Here is a 19,532-nt window from a genome sequence, read left to right as displayed (position 1 = left end):
CCACCTGACCCAAAGTGGTTGACCACCTGACAGACCGTCAGTCCCCGCTCAAGGTCCGCTTCATAGTTTTTTCCAGAACCTTGAACCATATGAGCCAGTCTTCATCAGCGAGTTCGAGTTAGTGGATTTGTGACTGAGATGGATGGCATGCAAGCTCAGTGTTTCATTCACAGTATACTCATGTAATAATGAAAACATTACATTTTCACATTTTTCACAAGTCATATGCCTGTGATAAGTTGTCACAAGTTGGCATGTGATGGCAATGTCAGCTGGTCTCACTTTGGCTCAGACTGAAATATCTCAACAACTATTGGATTGATTGTGATTAACTTTTGTACAGACTTCCATGTTCACCAGAAGATGAATTCTAATGACTTAGCTCGTCTCCTGATTTTTCCTCAGGCCCCACCATGAGGTTCACATGTCTCAAAAAGTAATTTATGGATTGCCACATATTTTGACACGGAGGTCCATTCTAGTGCATAAATTCTAAAGAACTTGGTGAGACCCTGACATTTAATGAGGCAACATCTCAACAACTGCAACATGGATTGGTTCAAAAATTTGGTGCACACATGCATGGTCTTCAGAGGATGAATCCCAAAGACTTTGGTGATCCCCTGACTTTTGTGTTGTCATGTTCCAGCATGTAGGTTGACATTTTTGGTTTTAGTAAAATGTTTCGACAACGACTGGATGGATTGCCGTGACATTTTTTTCCAGACATGTATCTCTCCTTCAAGATGAATTCTAATAACTTTACTAACCCTTTTTTGTTAAGCGCTATTATTAGGTAAAAAATGTGTTCAGTTCTTTGGTTTATGGCAGAAAAATGACATTCTCGTCAGCACCAACTGTTCTTTGTGTTTACAATTACTTTGCAAATACTGAGATAAAACTGAGATAGTGAAAATTATAAAAATTATACCTGCTAAGCATCAGCGTATTAGCATTGTCACTGACAGTATGCTGATGTTAGCATTTAGCTCAAAGCACCACTGTGACTGAGCACAGCCTCGAAGAGCAGCTAGCATGGCTGTAAACTCTAAGTCTTGATATTATTTATATAATCTGTGGATAATATCTCCTAGGAAAAAAGAAAAATTAAGACTTTAACCTATTTATCATTACAATTTAATCTTGAATCGCCAGAGTTAGAAAACACCCTCAAACACCCTCGCTCTCATAAGAATGACAAGTAGTCACTACTGTAAAATGAGATCATAAAAAAGTAACATGATGGCAGAGTGGAGTGCATGTGGGAGGCAGCGTGGAGTGTGTGGGCAGCGGAGTGGGGTAGACCGGCACGGAGAGCACTTTGGTTTGTTTTTGTCATTACCACGGTGAGAGTAAAGCACATCTCCAGGCATGCAGATGGGATACGATGACCCCTCAGGTCTGGTCGCTCAGTCAGGAGGATGGAAACGCACTTTGTCAAACAATAGCCTTGCTTGTTATGCTGCCCTTTGTTCAGGTTGCACATGTGAACAGTGTGACTTGATGACTGTGTTTAATCATGGATAGAGTTTGAATTTACTTTAAACTGAACCGTTTATGCTGGATAATTTTCATTAACTGGTAGTATTATAAAGGCTGATTTGACTTTGGGTTGGCCGATATGACGATACACTATGAAACAAATTAGTCAACCACCAGACATTTTGCTATAATGTTGTAGCTATCTCTTTAATATCTTTGGCTGTATTAAACAAATGTGGGAAATGTTGCAAAGTTTAGCAGGAGTGATATATGTCAAAATTATATTATTTTGGTTTCATTGTAGTCACCTTGATTTGGTAGGTGTTAGCCAAAAACAGCCCCACCCCCTGATTATTGCATCCATAATCAGTTTCTCAATTGATTTTCCATTAAATACACTCGAACACGATACTGTGATAAAGGGTTTTCTGTACATCTTGCTCACTACTAGTGTGATTACATGAGTTTATGATCAATGTCAAATATGAAAATAATTAAGCCAATATAATTAAATCCAGTACAATGATAATCTAATACATGTTGCCTGTATGGGTCATCTATTGTTTGATGTCTGGTTTTCCAACATAACTTCTTTTTTTTTTCCAAATTAACAGCAAAGCATGACCAAGAGTCACAACAACCACATATTGGATTTTACTCAATAAGTGAATTGGATATTTGTTTAAATTGTAGGGAGATTATTATGTGTTTGAGTTTCCTCCTTGTTTCACTGCTGAACATATCCAATCCATTTTCAATCAGAGTCACCGCTCACAGATACAGTTTCTACAATTTAACTAGTTTCATAACATTGAATTCATGTGGTGTATACACTTTCATCCATAGTGACTGGGTGAGGGTGTCAAGCTCAAGGACACTCCAACAGAGGGAACTTTGCAGTTCTTCACCAATAGATCTACAGCCACCACACTAAATAGTTCAAGCAGTTTAACTCTAAAGCTTTCTTCAGCTGGTGTTTTTAAAAGATGCCCACTCTGTTCGCTTAAGAAGTTCGAGGCCAAGTCTTTCTTGACTTGCTTCAGCTGATAGTTTCCTTGTTTGCTGCCTGATCTATCTGCCCTCTGGGCCCTGCATTTCATTTCTAATATCTGCTTCTGGACACTATTATGCTGCAGAAGTTGAGTTTATACTTACTGCTGGGCTTCATCCAAACAGCCTCTATGAACTTGTTAAAACTTACAGGTCATCACATTATTTCTGCAATCCTTAACTGCTTTTCTTGGAGACATTGAGGTCTCTCAACTTGGCTTATTCCATCCATCCACAAGAGCAGGTCTGATTCTTATTATCCTCTGCTGCTTAACAGTTCTACCCAACTGTTCTTCTGTTTCATAGTGATGTCCGTCTGGCTGTTGTAAGATCCGTCTATGACGCATCTTTATACCTATTTGTAGTTTATGGGTTTGAATCCGACAAATCAAGATACTTTGCAAGAGCCTTTGATACTGTGTTTCTAATCCAAGATGTCCCTTATGAGGCATTTTTCCAAGATGTCATGTGTTTTATCTCTGTCAGCCTCTCTATTCCCAGTAGTCCCCATCACTGGGTCTGATACAGCATATGTTCCTAAACTAGGACACAAGTCTGCCTAGAAACTCAGGGGAAAGAAGAATAATGTGAGCAGCACGTTACTAGAAGTGCAATGTTTTTAAACTCCCTGGAGACTCAGCACACACCATGCCATCTCAGTTACAGGAAGATCTGTGCCCACTGGTTTCTAAATGATGGCATACTGTATAGTAGTCATGACTGAGTTAACATATTTGTAAGCCCCAGGGCAAAAATTTGCAAATGGACTCCTACTGACCTCCCTTAAACTACTGCCCTCTGCACTGAGCTGTCTGTGCCCTGTCACCTCTACGTTCCTATTGAGTACAGAGCAGATACCAGACAGAGGCAGCGTCACAGTCCAGTATCTTTAGGAATTATGTTCATATTGTATGTCCAGTGCCAAAATTAAGTGCTACTGCAGGAAGTAGTGTGCCCTTTATGATAGCAAGGTGAAGATGAGTAAGGGTGTAGAGAGTAGGAGAGGTGGATGTATCTGTGAACACATCAGCCTGATATCTGCTTCCTATCACAGTTCTGCAATTAATGTTCTGCTTTTTATTAACCGTAATCATGATCTTTCACTAACAGTGACTCTACTGTAGTTGCAATGCACAGATATTGCAAAAAGTAATTGAATGTAATCTGGGGTTTTGCAGAACTGTCCAATATTGACTTGTTATCTGGCAATAGGGTTGCGGCTTTAGCATACATAGAGAGACCAACCACTGCTATATGCGTGAATATTTCTATCCAGCCCAAGTTTTCTGTGTCAGTTACTCTCTGGTAAGTTAATTAAGTGCCACTGTACCATCTGAGTACCATGTGAGCATAATATAAAGTCAAATAATAAAATAAAGCTGTCAGAGTTAGGACTTATGGAGAAAAAGTAAAGGTATTCTGCTTTTTGTGAAAATGATGGAAATTCACCAACAAATTTGCAGTTTAAATGACCAAAAACTAATTGTGACAGTAAACCTGGGCCAGTTGCCTGAGTTTCTCAGTTGGTAATTCAACCTTGCCAACTATACCCATGGTACCACGATGACTATGGTCCAAATAAAAGAATATATTACATCCCTTGTTGTCAAGATACTAATATATCTACTAAATTGTGGATATCACACTGTATCAGTGTTTTCAAATGCAGTCATTTGAACTTGTCATTTTTAAAAAAGCAAAGGGAGGAAACGGCAATAAATTGATAAAAATAGTACTTGGTTTCTCTTCACCAAGCCTGCCACATTGAGAAAAACACCTTTAAAGTACCTGTCAGTGTTTCTCATTGAAAAGAATGGGATGGATACAGCTGCTGGAAAACTAACAAGCTTCAGTTGCTTGCTGCCTGTAGAACCCATTTGAATGAAATTTGGCATTATAATAAGACGTTTTTTGGCTGACTAAAACAATGCAAATGATATTTAGTATTTTATCACGAACTGCCTGTTCAATTTGATCAAAAACAAGATGTTTAAAGTCAGCTTTCACTTAATGTGAATGTGCCACATACAGTAAAAGGACAGCACAGATTAAATAGAGTACAGTGATATAATACACTGCATGGCACGTACACCTCTATATATTTTGAATTTAAATCAGAATCGGCTTCATTGACCCAGTGTGTTGACATGCATAAGGATTTGAAGATACAAATGCAGACATGCAGTTTAATAAATATAATCAAACTTAAACATGTACTATTACAGGCAAGAGCTGGACAACAAACCCTGTAGTGTATGTATATAGGCTGCTATATGTATTCTACACACAGGGTTATGATACAAGTTTTGCAAGAGTTCATAGCAGTGCGAAGAATGTTGTAATAATTATTCAAGGCTAGATAAGTGGGTAACTACCCTGCAAGGGGGCCTAAAGGCTATTGTACTATAGTGATCCAGCAATTTCACCTGATCTTGTTGCCCTGTCTTGAAGGGCCCTGTGTCAAAATCGAGTTTAAATACTTTGAGTATATTAGTTGGAATTTTTTACATGCTGCATAAGTAAATGTATGTGTAATCAAAATATTGTAAACTCACTTGGGAAGAGGCCGGGGTGGGTTGGTTGGAATAGGAACCCGTGGGTCATTTTACCCAGGGCCCTCTAGTGGGTTAATCCAGGTCTGTAATTATTGTATGGGATTATAAATTAGTCTGCAAGCAGAAGTGGTTTTATATTGAGACTTTACGTATGAAGAAATGACAACAATACATACTAGTGCAAAATGTGTGTTGCTCTTTAAAATACTGTGCGCAGTATATGATTGTTCTGCAGTTCATTTGACAGATTTTTTAGACCTGGCATAGCTAATTTAATAGTCCATGTGTCCCTGTATTTATATTACATTTTCAAATTTTCACCAGGCGACTGCTCATGATGCCTTAACGTCTGATGGCGTGACAAAAGACGGTCTAGGATATCAATTTAGACGATGAACGAGGCTCAGCGTTCAACATTTCTGTCCCTGACAACACTTCACAGGCTCTAACGAACGGTAACTCGCCGCTTGCAGGACTATGGTGATTACAGACGTGAAAACCAAATGGCCTAGCGGGCTCTCTTATGGAAAGCAGGCAGGGCACAGTGGGGCTACAGTGACATTTTCCCCACATGCAAAATCATGCAAAAGGTAAATACTGAGGCGGAGGGATACAAACACTATTGCAGAACATGGCCGTCACCTCCGTCATGTCCTCTCTCGCAGACCAGCCCACTTCGGTGACACTGCGCTCTGATTGGACGACGGGTTCGCACGTCAGCTTCTTATTGGATTTCCGACGGGTCAATCACGGGCTAATGTCAATGACGTTGATCGTACACTGGGTACACTGTATCGCCTGGGTGGACAGTATAGTTACTTCTACATTAAATGGAATAAAATGCCGAAGATTCATGTAAATAGAGACGTCGCTTCAGCGTAATTAATTAATGCTTCTTAATTAAGACAAGTCACCTCTGGAGCGGGTGGTGGCAGGCCTATTTTCGATTTTTATCAGCAATATTTCAGGGTAAGTGGAGTGATACATTTCCTTCCTGCGTCTTTTTTCATCGCACAGGAGCAGACCTGCTTGCTTTATTATTTAAATGTAGCAAAGTAATAAGCAACAGCGTACTGATTTTATATTGTAAAGAAGAACATAGTTTATTTGGATACAAGATATCCATTATGCGATTTAAAGTAGTCCGTGTTCCAGCTCGCATAGCCGAGTTGTATGGAGAGTGTAAGGAAGGTAATGGCTGTCCGTCGGACTCGTAACTAGAAAATTGTGAAATGGCCTTTTCAAGTAGCTCATCTTATGCTCTGTACATCAACCCCATTTATGGTGTCTTAAAGGACTCCCTCACCTTTGGTAAATTGAGGACACACGATCTTCCAACCTGTCAAATTAGACCCTGCAGGGTACCTGTCTGCCGTCAGTGGGCCTACTCTGTCTCTAGACTCCATCTGTCATAATGTGTATAAGGATAGCTATGAGTCCTGTTCCGACTTTGTTAAAACAATGTAATTTTAACCTCACGTGGACTTCACATACCAGATCTAACATGGTCAGTAGTATATAATGACATTAAGAAGAAAAATGACTAACTGCACATGTGAGAGAGCTATTGTTCAAAGCTGTTCATCCAGCTGCATTTTTCCGTCTCACTCTTAACAAGAGCCTGAAGAAAAATCATATTCTCCTGCACTGGTTTTAAGTTTGTGTGTGTGTGTGTGTGTGTGTGTGTGTGTGTGTGTGTGTGTGTGTGTGTGTGTGTGTGTGTGTGTGTGTGTGTGTGAGAGAGAGAGAGAGTGTGGTGACTTAATGAGATTTTGGTGTTGAAGTAGCTTATATTTTGTACAAAAGACACACAATTAGGCAATAGATAAAGGGCATTTGCATGTTACAGTAAGTATTCTTAAACATATACCCTAACAGCAATCCCAGTCCGACTCAGTCAAATTAGGACACTGATTATGGTTTAGCATGGAGTTGCATGAATTCAGTGGCTGGCTTGTGCATTGGAAATTAGCAGCCATGTTTTCTGTGCCATCCCAGGGTAGATACCAAAGCTACTGGGCTTAGAAGTAGGCCAGTTTGACGGAGTGATCCACCACTGAGTGCCATCCTACATACAGATGGATTCATGTCAACATCTGTAGGTAGTGGAGTAGCTCAGTTTTCTGCCACCAGCATGGTTATTGTAAATGTGTAACATGTGTACTGGATTTAGTATAAAATTGTTGTTTTTAAAGGTTTAAAGATAACTCCTGCACGTCCTGAAGTGACACCTTGTTGTTTGAAATGCAGAAGCTATATTTTTCTGCTGGCCTCACAGCAGATTAACATATTGACTGCCTTAAACCTTCCTGTCATCAACAAAACTTTTTTATTAAAAGGCCTAAAATAACAGTGTCGAAGCTTGCAGCTCCTATGGCTAGGACTTTGACCTGACAAGGCTGCAAGTGGTTGCCAAGATGAACGAAATAATACAGCGTTTTTCTCAAAGTCTACAGCAACAATTCCTTAAGACAGCATTGGGATCTTCAATTGTTTGCATCAATTGCAGCATGGGAATTTTCATCTTTGGATTTTGGACTGATTTGCAGATTTAAAAAAGGAACTTAAAGAAGTCACCTTGGACTCTGGGAAACCATACTTGATATTTTTCACAATAATCTGGCATTTAATTGATAAAATGGTTGAGAAAATAAAAACTAATAATTAGAAAACTAATTAACTAACTAACTGATAGTGAGCATTACTATTTTGTAATGCTGGTAGGCGACATACTGTAAATATATTAATCTATATTAATCTTTTTAATCTTTTGCTGTCAGGTGTAAGACTAATGCAAAGTCACAAGACAACATGAGTGCAACTCAATCCTGTCCATCTTTTGGGGGCAGTGATTGAGCCATTAAGGCCACCCTAAAGCCCTGTCTTGGAGCTGTGGATGGGCAAACCCCACTGCAAGTCATGTTTGAGGCTCCAACCATTATTTATCTCAGGGCTTTGGCACATTTCATTGGCTAGTGCATAATCCTCTAAAGGTCAGTGCCACTAATTACACTACTCCAAAACGAACAGATGCCTACCCTGAGCTTGATTGCGCTCTCCTTTGTCAGAAGAATATTCAAAAGTTGCATAACCATCACTTGGATAATTCGAATAACATGCGTGGTTTATTTTATTTTTTTTTACCAGAGTGACCAAATGCCTGCCCTCTTAAGATAATGTGGCAAACCGGGCCCAGCCAAAAGTCATTCATTGCCACCATTATACTCTTCTATCTAATATCTTTCATTGCGTCTTTAGATTGACTTGTAAGCTGTCTTTTCCGCTTCTCTTGGTCTCCTGTTTGTCACAGAGCAAGTTTGGTTTGGTTGGATGCAGGGCTCAGTTTTAGCCAAGCGGCGACCTCATTATCTTGGCGTCCAATCAGTCCTCCGGCCAGCTCCTAATTGAGCCATCAGCGCCTTAAGGGGGAAGAGGAGGGATGAACGTGTCAATTACAGTAATGAGGGGACAGCCATGCAGAGGGCAGACAGGGAGAGGGAGGCTAGACAGAAGCCTTGCAGTGTACCCCCATTCTGGTCAAGTCAAGCCTAATCAAAGAAAATATTGTAGCCTGACAGTGGCAAAGTTAGTAGAGTCAGTAAGGAAGAGCATTTTTTAATCATTTCGCCCCCAGGCAATGGGAGATTTCTATATGTCTTGTTGTGATAATTGTTTAGAGTTGGTTCCTAACAGTTACACCTAATGAATGGTCTATGATGATGCCCAGCACTGCTGTGAATACAGATTTAATGTAGGAAAAGCTCCATCTTGGAACAGCACAAACTACACTATGGAGTATCGTGTTAGTTTTGCAGCCTATCCAAATGAATTGTTAATGTGTATATAACGTTGTTTAACAATGGCCATCATTATAGGGTTGCAAACACTTTCAAGGTCTTTTTATCATTTTCGCCATCACTGATTGTTTACTGGCTGTGGCCCACATTAGCAAAGAACTCTAAAGCAGTGATTCCCAACCCGATGTACATGGACATGTGTAGAGGTACTTGTACCCCAGGGAGAAGTTCTGCAGTTACTAGGAGTTTCCTGGAAAGATTGTGAAATAGCTAATATGACAGCTAGTCATTTAATCAATTAGTTGATCAACAGGGATTAATCAGCAACCATTTTAATAATTAATAATGGTTTAAGGTAATTGCCAAAAATGCCAAATTCCAGCTTCTCAAGGAGGACTTGGTGCTTTCTCCATTTTATAACATTATATAATCAATATCTGTCGGCCTTGGAGTTGGCTTGGGAAACTGCTACACACTTTTTTGACATTACATGGATCATATGATTCATTGTTTAGTTGAGAAAATAAACGGCGAATTAATCGTTAATCAGAATAATTATTAGTTGCAGCCTTAAATAAAAGCTATGATACAGTGCTGAAGCAATTAGTAGATTAAATAATTACTCAATCAGTAGCAAATTAGTCACCAACCGTGATTTCATTTACATTCATTTAGCAGATGCTTTTGTCCAAAGTGGTGCAAAAATGAGATACTGAGGTTATGATATTTGATTGATTGTTTAAGTCAATTACCAAAGCAAAAATGTCAAAGACTCAATGGTTCCAGCTTCTCAGCTTCTCAGCTTTGCTTCTTTGTTTATGTTACTGTAAATTGCATAAATTTTGGTTTTGGACTGTTGGTTGAGCAAAACAAGAACCCAAAGATAATGCAGTTAGTAATAAATATAACCAATAACCAATCCTGCTATTTGAGGGGCTGGAACTTGAGAATGTTTTGGATCTTTTGTTGTTGTTCCTTGAAAAATAACTGACAAGGAGCATTAAATTATTTGAAATTTTTGCTGATAGTTTTTTTGCTACTCAAGTAATCAACCAATTGTTTCATCTCGAGCTGTAGCCCCTATTGTCACAATAACGCTCCAGCAACAATAGGCAGACTTCACAGGAAATACCTCAATTTCCAACCAACTTTCACAGCTTTACCATCAAATGTTGCAATTAAGAGTTTGTGAAAAGTGGGGATGCACCAATCCAAATTGTTTTCTCTAAATACTGTTTGATACCTCAGTTCAACTCGATACAGAGTAACAATTTGATAACATTGCAGTCTTTTTCTCAAAATCAAAATATCTATACCTCACTAAATATAAATCATTTTTATGTAAGGTAACATGAGGCGCTAAAAACTGTGTTGGCTGACCACTGTGACTGAATGAATGTAACCGATAGAAAAAACACTGGATTTTTATATAGACCTTGACAAAGACACTTTATTATAGCCAACACCCAGTCTGTTTAATAATTGGTGTATTGGTGCCAATGCTGTTTCAAATCAGTGCATCTCTAGTGAAAACTAGTGGACAGCTAAAAGTAATGGATAAACGGTTGAAAAACCCAAAACTGCTGCCTCTCCAAGTGTAAACTTGACCAAACATACTGGAAAAAAGACCAACTCTATACATTGAATATCTTGTATGAATTCATATGTGCAACCACAAATCCATGCCAGCCACTGTTGTCTCTGTGGTGAATTACTATTGAACAATTCCAGGAGAGCCGTCCCATATTTTGAAGGGGTACTTGAGCGCCTCTGATAGACCTGTTGGTTTAAACAGGCAAAAGTGGTTGGGAATCACTGTTATAAAGCACCTAGTGTTATTGTTATTATTATAACTTGATCAACAAACATGATAAGCTGCAATATTTTTGGAGTTTCTACCTGCCGCTGTTGATGTAATACATGGCACTGATAAGTGACATTGAGATTTTTAGAGTTGAACCTAATATGCTGGATATTATTACAAGTTTTGATTAATTCTCAGGCTGGCCACTCTCTGAAGTGTTGAAATGTGGTTTAGTGGTTTGTGGAGGCCCCATGTGCACTCCAGTGGCGTTTTCATTTTTTCCGTCTGGCCTAACAACAATCCCACAGGAAAGCATGGACGTGGAGGGTCATGACTGGAGGGAAAACTTAACACAATTGCCACAGGGCTGTGTCAGTGTGTAGGAAAGGGCATGGGGTTTTTAGGGAAGGCAGTGTATCTAATAGATGTAGATATGTTTTGTATTAAGAGAGTTGAAGATGTAGAAAAAGTGAAATGATTGCAGTAGTTCTCACTACACCAGTGGGACTGGATTAAATTTTTGCTTTGGTATCCATTCACAGTCATTTTTACGTCCAGAGGTGTAGTGGCTCCTACAAACAAGTTCCTGTTCATCTCCCTCACTTAAGGACATTAAACATACACATACCAAACAACTGAATCAAATCACTACTAATAATGTCAAGCACAAAACTGAATAAAAGGGTTTAATCCCTTTGTACAGAATCAATTAGAATGCCAAAGACCAGTTAATAATAGTGGGAACAAACATTTAGGCCTGCAACTAACAATCATAAGACAGTTTTGAAAAATGACCGTCAGAATCCAAGGTGATGCCTTGTTTTGTCCAAACACAGAGATATTCAACTCACAATGAAAGCAAACTGTGAAAAGCTACCAACTGTCACACAGGAGATGCTCCAACCAGAGAAATGGTTGAATGGTTGATTTAAAAAAACAAAAAACAAACAAACTAAAATGATTAATTCATCCTTAAAATAGTTGTTGATCATCAGTGATTAGGGAGTGCTTGATTTAAACCAAAAGCATCAGCAGTGCACTTGACTTTATTTAATAAACTGTTGAGGCTAAAACATGATTGTTATATGATTAATTGTACAGTCCTGCTGCAAAATAAATTTATAGTCGTAGATTTAATTAGATATGTATGCAGGAGTTAACAAATATTTTCACTCCAATAGTCCAGACAGTGTGTAACATGACCACAGGAGTGACCAGTTTCCACAGTTTCAAATGTATCTCCAGCTCACGCAGAGGTGACAGACTTCTCAAGGCTTTCTTATTCATAATTTCTTCATTATTTTCATTTATAACTTATGAATCTCAGACCTTCATACAAATGGTGAGAGAGATTTCAACATATGGCGAGAATAAAGAATACCAGACAGTGACGCATAAAGACGGCAAACCGACCTATGGTGCCCCCATCTGACGCTGAGCAACTTGGATTGTTATGAGTGAAATAAACATTGTGATCATATCCCTCAATTAGCATCAAGGTATTCAGTCAAACATGTTTTTGATATTTGTTTTGTCACTTTTGAATAACTTGAATTCAGGACCAAAATCCATGCAGGTTTGAGAGCATTGTAGATCAGCATCGACTTGTGCTTTTGCCACCGAACCTGTTATGATTTCTGTTAAAGGTCCTCAGCTGCCCACATTGAGTCCTGTTCCCTAATGTCCTTTTCACGGAGAGCTCCTCTGAGGTTTTCCTTTAAATAAGAATATCATTGATTACATCAGTGTTGAAGCATTACATTTGTGGGAAACATGCAGATTGTTTTCTTATACACATTCTGATGACTCACAACTTTAAAGTCTTAGCTCCATGTAGGGCTGCAATGAATTAGTGTTAGCTTTTATCAATCCATCAATCTACGTTATTTAAATTATAAAATGTTAGATGACAAATGTTTATCACAAGTTACTCAAAGGGATCTGTTGAAATATCTTATTTTGTATGTCACGTAGTAAATTTGCTTCATTGAGCAGAGGTGAAATGATGCATGTTGGGCTTTTTGGTGTAAACTAGTGTCCATAGCATCTACACTAAGGTTTGCGTGCCATTGTAGGAAATGTATAGTACTTTAACATATCACTTAACATTTATACTTTGGGAACTTGACAGGTTTATTGTTGGAAAGTAGTGTAAGGACATAGCTAGAAAGAAGCTAGAAAATCCTCACATTTAAGAAGTGATTTTTTTTTCGTCATGATTTGATCAATGCCTTCAGTTCATTGGCAAAATAGTCATTGATATATACTTTTTGGATTATTAAATTTACTCGTTATTTCAGCTGTAGTTCCTGATTTCTATGTTTAGGTGTGTATATCTGCATCTTGTGTTGTTGATCCATAGGAATAACACAAATAGCACAGTGAACTTGTGCAAGATACAATTCTAACTTCTCCTAACAGTGCACAGTGCCAAATCTCATTCTCAAATCTAAAAGTGTCAAGATCAAGTGAAAAATCTGTTTAATTGAGTGCCCCTCGACGAGCTTGCTGTTTGTTGATGGTGAGGCTTAGAATGAACTAAATCTCTGGTGCCATGCTGGTGTGTAAACTGAGTCTTTTTACTGCATTTGACCAAAAAATGTTCATGTCCTGCAATGGACCTTGGACACTGGAAGAATTTAACCTGTGATTCTGGTATAGAGTGTTGTCTGGATAGATAACTTAATTGTCTGTGCCCCCCTGCCCCCATAATCAGTTAGTATTGTTGTCTTCATTGTTCTCACGTTAAGTTGACTGAGCTGTACAGATTACATTGTGTTTTTGCCTCCGCGCTGGCGACAGTCATGGTCGGATTATGTTTTCAGGTTGTCGGTCTGTACATCCATCTCTTGAAAGCAATACCTCAGGAATGCCTTGAGGGAATTTCTTCAAATTTGGCACAAACATTCACTTGAACTCAAGGATGAACTGATTAGAATTTGGTGGTCAAAAGTCAAAGGTCAAGGTCACTGTGACCTCACACCTGTCCCAGTCTTGTTAACATGATACATCAGGAATGCCTGGAGGGAATTTAATTTCAGCTGGCACAAATGTTCACTTGGACTCAAGTATGAACTGATTTTGGTAATCAAAGGTCAAATTCAAGGTCATTGTGACCTCACAAAACACATTTTTGGACATGACTGAAGAATTCATGCACTAATTATGACAAAATATAAATATTATGAGTCTGGACAGACAGATGTAAACTGCAACTTGACTGGTTGGCAGTCAAGAGGTTGCAATTGGAGCTTTCTGTTATTATTCTCACATAACAAGAATATGATTATCTATTAATTTCTGAATGTGTGATCCCCATCCTCAGATATCATTGATTTAGTTCCCTCTCACATCTAGTCTTGTTTTGATTTTTGTGTCTCTCTTTGTCTTATGCAGGAGAGAATTGTTGTCCTCCTCGCTGCAGCCGCTGCAAACAAGTTTGTCACTTTTTTCCCTGTTGGACAATGAACTGAGGACCTCCTCAACCTCACACATCTCTGCAGCCTCCACTCTTCACTCGCTGCTCATCGGTAAAAGGAGTCGACCACGTTGCCTCAGCACACCTGGGCAGAGAAATGCGTGTGTGCGCGTATCCTCTGATGCATGACTGTGTGAGTGTTTTTGGGCTGAAGTAAGAGGTAGTAGTCTGCATTTCGTCTCTCAACCTCAGAGAGGCACTTCTCTACTTGAGTGACTACGACGTTTGTCTCCACAACTGCAAAGCATCATGGGAAGGAAAAAGATTCAGATCCAACGGATCACCGACGAAAGGAACAAGCAGGTGAGTCTTAGTTTATCTTTCATCAAATTTTTTCTTTGATGGCTCAGTATTATGCAGTGTTTTAAAGTATGTCAGCAGCACTGAGTCCATCCAAGGATGGTAAATTGTGGTCCATCAGTTGGTTAAATACTCTTTAAAACCAAAATAATCCTAAATAGGTGATTTTATATTCTTTTTCTAGCTCTTCCATGATTCCATTTGCTGAAAATGGTGTGAGGAGTGGGGACTCTCTAGCCCTACCCCCCACCTCGTGTGTGCAGCACACACCTGCCTGAATATATCAGCAATTGCCAGTTGTTTGACTCACCTCTGCCTTGTCTGCACTTTCTTTGTCTTGGTTAGTGGTGGGATGTTAACATTGCAATTCAGTAGCTGTTCCGAAGCTTTATCACACGATCTTCCTCAGCAGATGGAGTTTGTGGAATTGTAGAGGTTCAAATTTTACTTTCTTTTCTTGTCCATGTTAGCATAAAGCTAGAGATTATTGTTTTGTATGGCAATTGGTATCTGTTCAAAAAGCAACATATTTCCTTATTGCTGAAATTTGGATTAATAGTATATAAAATACAGTGTGTTTCCATGGTAAGATGACTTCAGTTTGAAGTGAAATTATCTGCTCAGTCTACATATGTGTCACTGTCCCATTCAGATATCCATATTTTCAGCAGTGAGGTCTCACATACTGTAACACAGGCTGTCCTCAAGAATTTGCCTTTTCCGGTTTCATTTTTTGTTTCTTTTCTCATTATAAGTCTTCACTGCATGAGGCTGCTACCCAACTTCACAGTAGGGAGGGTGTTGGATTGGTGATAAAATGAGTCTGGGTTCTGCCCAGACACTTGGTATCACTGCTGAAAAGTTTGGTTTCATCACATTTGCCTCATGGTCTCAGTCCCCCACATTTTTTTTTTTTAACCAAACACACTGTCGTGTCAGTTTTTTCCACAAGTGGCTTTCTTTCAGCACCTCTGCCATACAGTCCAGATTTGTAAAAGCTGCATCGATTGTTGCTCTGTTGGATATATCCACAGTCACAGCTGTGAGCTGTTCAGCTCCTTCATGGTGGCTTTTCTCTCCCCCTGACCAAGATTCTTTTTGTTTGCTTGCTTGGGTCTGATGAGTAGTCCCACAAAAATGTTAATTTGGTATTTTTAGTTTTTTTCCCCTGGTATCACTGTTTTTGTGAACCATCAAGGAATGTTTTTTCAAGTTTTAATTCCAATTCCTCCTCCTCACAGCTCTGACCTTAAATCCCACAGACGTATCCTGGACCATTTTGTACAGTAAATACTGTATTTGTTCCAATTTAAATCAGTAAATTGATCACAAGTGAACTCCAGTCAAATTGTTGTGACATTAAGAATTTACTCAAAATATCTCAAGGGATTCGTATCCAGAATTTTAAGAGCAAAGTATCAACAAATAATAAACGGGTGAGATAACATACTGCCCTGTTCATCAGGAGAATCAAGGGTGCAAACAAAACAAAACCAAACAAGACAAAAAAAAGGAAAAAAAGAAAACAAATTGGTGGAGAACTGCCAGAATAAATATATAGAGTAAGACAGAACTTGCAGACAACAGATATACAACATAGCAGGGAAGCTCATGGATTATATAGTTAGGTTTCATTAAGCAATGTCAAAAATGGCTTCCACACCTTCTGGAAACAATTTTATGGGTATCATAGAAAATTCAGTGATTGCTCATCAATTAGTCTGAGTTTGAAGAAAATTATGTAACTGTAGTGCTAATAGTTCATAAAAGGTGCATAAAAATAAGGATGCATCATTTATTGATGCTGACTCCAGTGTGTTTTAGTGATTGTTGTGACAGCACCAAGAAAAACAAAACACCATTTGCATACTATTTGTTGGATATGTTACTTGATGTGTCTGCCAGTAATATGACTGCAAATATTTTCTTAATTATTCAAGATTATTCATAGGTCATCAGCGTTTTCTTCTCCTGAATTTTGTATTTCATTTTGATTTGTAAGAGTAGACGCCTTTGTGTGTGGATTACAGGCTTATGAATGTGTGATCCCCATCTAAGAATTATGCAAAGGAAAAATATGTAGGATCCTCTGCTCTAGTTTTTTTCCTAATCTGTTAACCACGAAAAAGAAACTCATCACCAGAGAATTTCTGACCTTCACTGAGTTTTCTCTTAATTTTAAAAAATGATGTGTGGCAATACTACAGTATTAGTCTTAACAAATGATTTAACTCCAGTCTATTACTGCTACCAAAATTCACATACTTTTTTTCCCCACCTCATGCTTTCCCTCAGGTGACATTCACAAAGCGAAAGTTTGGCTTGATGAAGAAAGCCTACGAGCTGAGTGTATTGTGTGACTGCGAGATTGCTCTGATCATCTTCAACCACGCGAACAAGCTGTTCCAGTATGCCAGCACTGACATGGACAAGGTCTTGCTCAAATACACAGAGTACAACGAGCCTCATGAGAGCCGGACCAATGCAGATATCATTGAGGTAAATCCATCAAATCAGCAGTTTTTTGGTGCCTTTTGTTTTTTATTTCAGAGAGACTGAACCCCCAAACAGGATTAAGATGCCAATCAGTATTCACGGACATTAACAGCTTAATTTAACTGGAAACAGAATGAGCTTGATAATACGGCTTTACTCCATCCAATATAGTAAAAATAGAGCCATGTGCTGCACAGGTGCCTGGACGAGGTGTTTCACCAGGGAGATATCAAAAGGTTTTTGTGTTTTTTGGTGGAAGAATAAAAGGTTTGACTTTTTGAAATGTGCACTTGACAGTTGCATGTAGTCATACTGCAGAAGTACTTGCCACAAGTATAATTTGAATGTGAATTCAGGTAATCCTACCATGTAGCTGTAATCCAAACAGCTGTGTTGAATGAATTGAATTTAGTAAAATTTTAGAAGTACAAAAAGGTAATGCCATCATGATATCTTAAATTAAAAATACAGTCTTAAGTGTCTGAAACTTTGATCATAGCTACTAGAAATCATCAGCAAATGATGACGGATTTTCTCACAACTAAAGGATAAGGTAAGTCAGTGATGAGGGTGCATGTGCGCAATGTGTACAGTGTGAAAAAGATGTTGGATCGATGAGCCCAAAACCACAAATGCACTGGGAGAAAGTGCAGCCGAGAAAGTGGCCCGGCTCAGAAAAAGAAAAGTCTAGCTGTGTGGGAGCACTAGATATTGTCCTGTTTATATTGTGTATATTCTGAAAATATTATATCCCTGCAATTTGACTGACTGATTTTACACTACTCTGACTCATTTATTTTCTTTTTAACTTTCTTAGACTTTGAGAAAGAAAGGCTTCAACGGTTGTGACAGTCCAGAGCCGGATGGTGAAGACTCCATTGACCAAAGTCCCCTGAATGATGAGAAGTACCGTAAGACCACAGAGGACCTGGATGTTCTCTTCAAACGCTATGGAGTAAGTCAGCTAACCTGCATTTGGCCCTTAATTGTCCCATATTTCATACAGAGCATGTCATAATTACTGTTTAGTTCTGCTTCTTTTGACTGTGGACTTTTTGGTCGAACATTTGTCTGTTATTATTGTCTGTTTGGCCTGAGTGTGTCTACAGGAAACAGCGACTGATGTGAAGTTCCCCTTATTGGTTGTTTCACACATTTTTTTCACTGGGTCCTTGCAGAAGGTCATAAACTTTCAATCAACATAAGATAACACTTTTTTTCATTCTGGCCCTTTAGTTTTGTTTTGTTCTTTAGTTTTACGACTATATGATGATGATGCTCCTCTGTATCTTTACGTTAAATCAAACTGAACAAGGGGAATTAAAATTATTGCTGAGCTTTATGTCTTGAAATTTTTTTAACTAAGGGTAAAAAAAAAAAAGGTGAAGAGAAGATACTGCTAAGACAACCTGGTTAGAGAAAGTTATGAGGATATGGTGGTCCAATAGGTATGGGCTTAACTGTCCATTTTACTGAGCTACTGAGCAATAAAATATAATTTGGTCTATAAATATACAATTTTGCTTTATTCTCACTTCTCTCATGATGAAGTTTTCAGCCCCAGCAGGCAGCTGTTTACTGATAAACAGCTCTAAAGTCTTCTGTATACTACCATCTCTGCAACAAATGGCAGATGGACACAGTTGGAGACTAGCTGGTAAACACACTGGAGCATTTATCAAATCAGGAGGCGGTGGAGACCAAAAGCAGAGCTAAAGGACAGTGAATATTGGACTAATGTTTTTGAGGTGGCCAGACACACGTCTCATAATGATTGATAATGTTTCTGCTGGATGTGTCAATAAGCAGCTGTTTTCACATCTTCTCACTTTCCATTTTGCAGCAGCCAACAGCTCCGCCCCAGACGTTCTCCATGCCAGTCACAGTCCAGGCGTCCAATCAAAGCACACTGCAATTCAGTAACCCTGGCAACGCACTGGTAACTACCTCCTATGTAACATCATCGTCGCTCACGGATACCCACCTCCTGTCACCACAGCAACCAGCTCTTCAGAGAAATACGGTGTCTCCTGGGTTGCCACAGCGACCAGCCAGCGCAGGTGAGCGAGTGGTATTCTGCTGAGTGTGGCGATACTGAAGTCGTCTCTAGACTAACAAATATCACCAGAATAGGTCACCTACAGTAAATCATTGTTGGCAGAGCTTCAAGACAAAAATTTCACCCTTTAGTTGAGTCAGTTTTCTGCTATTACACTATCAGCTCTTCCTTAAAATCTCGTGTTTACCTCCTCAAGAATAACTATTAATATATTATTGTAACCATTGCTGTTATTCACTGTTGTTAGATAATCCAGTAGAAACTGTATGTATCTATCTCCTTATCATTTCTTGTAATGAGCTGCTTAATTCCTCAGGGAGTGTTGCACATTCCTTCACACTGAACTGATCTAATGTGTGTGACATTTGCTACAACTACTCCTACTTAGATTATTTTATTAACTTTTGTATTACCTTTTAATTATTAGTTTATAGCTTTATAAAACAAATATTAAGCATGACACATCTGGGGTCAGTAACTGAAGAGATTCTTTTTGCGGGTTATTCCCAAT

General features: G+C 38.8%; 1 protein-coding gene across 6 annotated transcripts in view; it reads left to right on the top strand.

The window, feature by feature from the left end:
- The first annotated feature begins 5,411 nt into the window (after positions 1-5,411).
- The window catches only part of LOC130183658 (myocyte-specific enhancer factor 2D homolog), a 28,014-nt gene continuing 13,893 nt past the window's right edge, over positions 5,412-19,532 (top strand). Inside the window, exons 1-5 of one of the 6 annotated variants that reach the window (XM_056399268.1) lie at positions 5,412-6,056; positions 14,085-14,469; positions 16,762-16,965; positions 17,780-17,917; positions 18,806-19,022. In XM_056399268.1, coding sequence (XP_056255243.1) covers positions 14,416-14,469; positions 16,762-16,965; positions 17,780-17,917; positions 18,806-19,022 — 613 coding nt within the window. In that variant the 5' untranslated portion in view covers positions 5,412-6,056; positions 14,085-14,415. The remainder of the gene's footprint in view (positions 6,057-14,084; positions 14,470-16,761; positions 16,966-17,779; positions 17,918-18,805; positions 19,023-19,532) is intronic. The other 5 variants (XM_056399263.1, XM_056399265.1, XM_056399266.1 and 2 more) reach the window with 5 other exon arrangements.

The sequence above is a fragment of the Seriola aureovittata genome, chromosome 16 (genome assembly GCF_021018895.1).
Source record: "Seriola aureovittata isolate HTS-2021-v1 ecotype China chromosome 16, ASM2101889v1, whole genome shotgun sequence".
Classification (NCBI taxonomy): domain Eukaryota; kingdom Metazoa; phylum Chordata; class Actinopteri; order Carangiformes; family Carangidae; genus Seriola; species Seriola aureovittata.
This window is presented reverse-complemented; position numbering and strand designations above follow the sequence as displayed.